The sequence below is a fragment of the Photinus pyralis genome, unplaced genomic scaffold, assembly GCF_008802855.1.
Source record: "Photinus pyralis isolate 1611_PpyrPB1 unplaced genomic scaffold, Ppyr1.3 Ppyr1.4_LG2, whole genome shotgun sequence".
NCBI classification, from domain to species: domain Eukaryota; kingdom Metazoa; phylum Arthropoda; class Insecta; order Coleoptera; family Lampyridae; genus Photinus; species Photinus pyralis.
The window spans coordinates 26,780,891-26,782,405 of NW_022170403.1; the positions used below are offsets into that span (position 1 = coordinate 26,780,891).

General features: G+C 38.0%; 1 protein-coding gene across 1 annotated transcript; it reads right to left on the reverse strand.

The window, feature by feature from the left end:
• Positions 1-358: 358 nt before the first annotated feature.
• LOC116163908 (uncharacterized protein F54H12.2-like) lies at positions 359-1,174 on the reverse strand. Its single transcript, XM_031478039.1, has one exon. The coding sequence runs from the start codon at positions 1,172-1,174 to the stop codon at positions 359-361; it is 816 nt and encodes a 271-aa protein (XP_031333899.1).
• Between the last annotated feature and the right edge of the window lie 341 nt (positions 1,175-1,515).

Below are 1,515 nucleotides of genomic sequence, written 5' to 3' on the forward strand. Positions count from 1 at the left end.
TTTTCATAGTTGCAGTAATACTATAATTTTGAGGGGGTTTTATTAACAGAGTTGTGCATTTCGGACCCTCCGAGGAAACAATCGAAATTTCTTTGGGTATAAACTCATTAAGAGCACCTCGGAAACCTTGCATATCGACGTATGCATCCATTGCAGAAAACATTTAAACTGGCTAAGGACTCGTATAAACTGATCTTTTATTTATTATTATTAGTGAAATCATACGTAGGATATCAGCTTAATTTATTTTTCTGCTTTTCGAACTTATTGATGTGCGTAAGACTATGCAATGTACGCAATTTTGAGATTTCTCTTTTAACTGTTGAAATCTGCGTTAACATTTCGGTGTTTATCGATTTCAATGACATTTGTCGAACTCCGCATATACCAAGCAGTTTACTGTTTCAGTTAACGCATCTTGAAATCCAACTTCGATGCGCAATGAACCATTCCTAACTAAATTCCAATGTGTTGTGGCGGATAAATCAGGTGTCAGGTCAAAGGTAGTTAAACAGTAGCCGTGAGGGTAATCTAAACGCGATATGTTATTTCCTTCATTCAAAAAATGAATACCCGTCCCCGAAAATAAAGTATGATATGCCCGTACGTATAATCCTGCCCGTGTGAAATCAGGTTGCAACGGCTTTGAAGGAATTTGCTGTCCGTCGATGTACAGGGACATGTAATTAATCTTGTAGTTTTGGAAATTGAAAGGGTTAGACGCGTAATCGCCATTAAACGCTTTATTGGATACAAAACCGATTATGCAACGTTTTGGCAACTGTCCAAGGAAGACGTTATCTAAAGATTTACGCTGTATTCCGGTTGGTATTGTTAACACTTTTACATCGGTTCGAGTAATAGGATATTTTGCGGCGGACGTTTCTAATGCTTTAGTGTTAGCGAGAAGAATTGTAGGATTTATCTTCATTCTTCGTACCAGCAAATTGGCATCGACAATTTTTACTTTATAAGTTGCACCTGCACCAGCCATTAAGTTAAACGAATCTCTGGATCTCACAAATTTAACTTTCATTTCAACACCGTTTATGAGAAATTTTTCTTGGTTAAACAAATCGGCATGGACATGTCCAATCATCTCTATCATGTTACTCTCGGCTGCTGCGGCTTGACGTATAGTGAAACCTACGTTATCTGCTGTTAATGTGTCCATTTTTTTTGGTGTATCGTTGTGCCACAATGAACACCCCAGATGTGATGTTTTGGCTTCCAAACCATAATTTAGCAAAGTTTCAATATATGCACGATACGCATATGTGTTATTAGGTGGCGATACCAATTTCTGATTTAAACATATCTCCACCTGGCTATACAGCGTGTGTAACCAATTGTTGGCTGGACCTACAACATCTCCAACACCCAATATTGAATCATCTTGTTTTACAATTCTTGCCGTGATATAGAGCATACTGTGACTTAAATCCAAATAATCATTCCCGCTTCCGGGGATTACGAATTCTATCGGAGCATCATCGGTTAACGAGGATAAAGGTT

What these genes read in the sequence shown, in the direction of transcription:
- LOC116163908 (XM_031478039.1), bottom strand. Translation starts at nt 1,174, where the DNA reads ATGGACACATTAACAGCAGATAACGTAGGTTTCACTATACGTCAAGCC.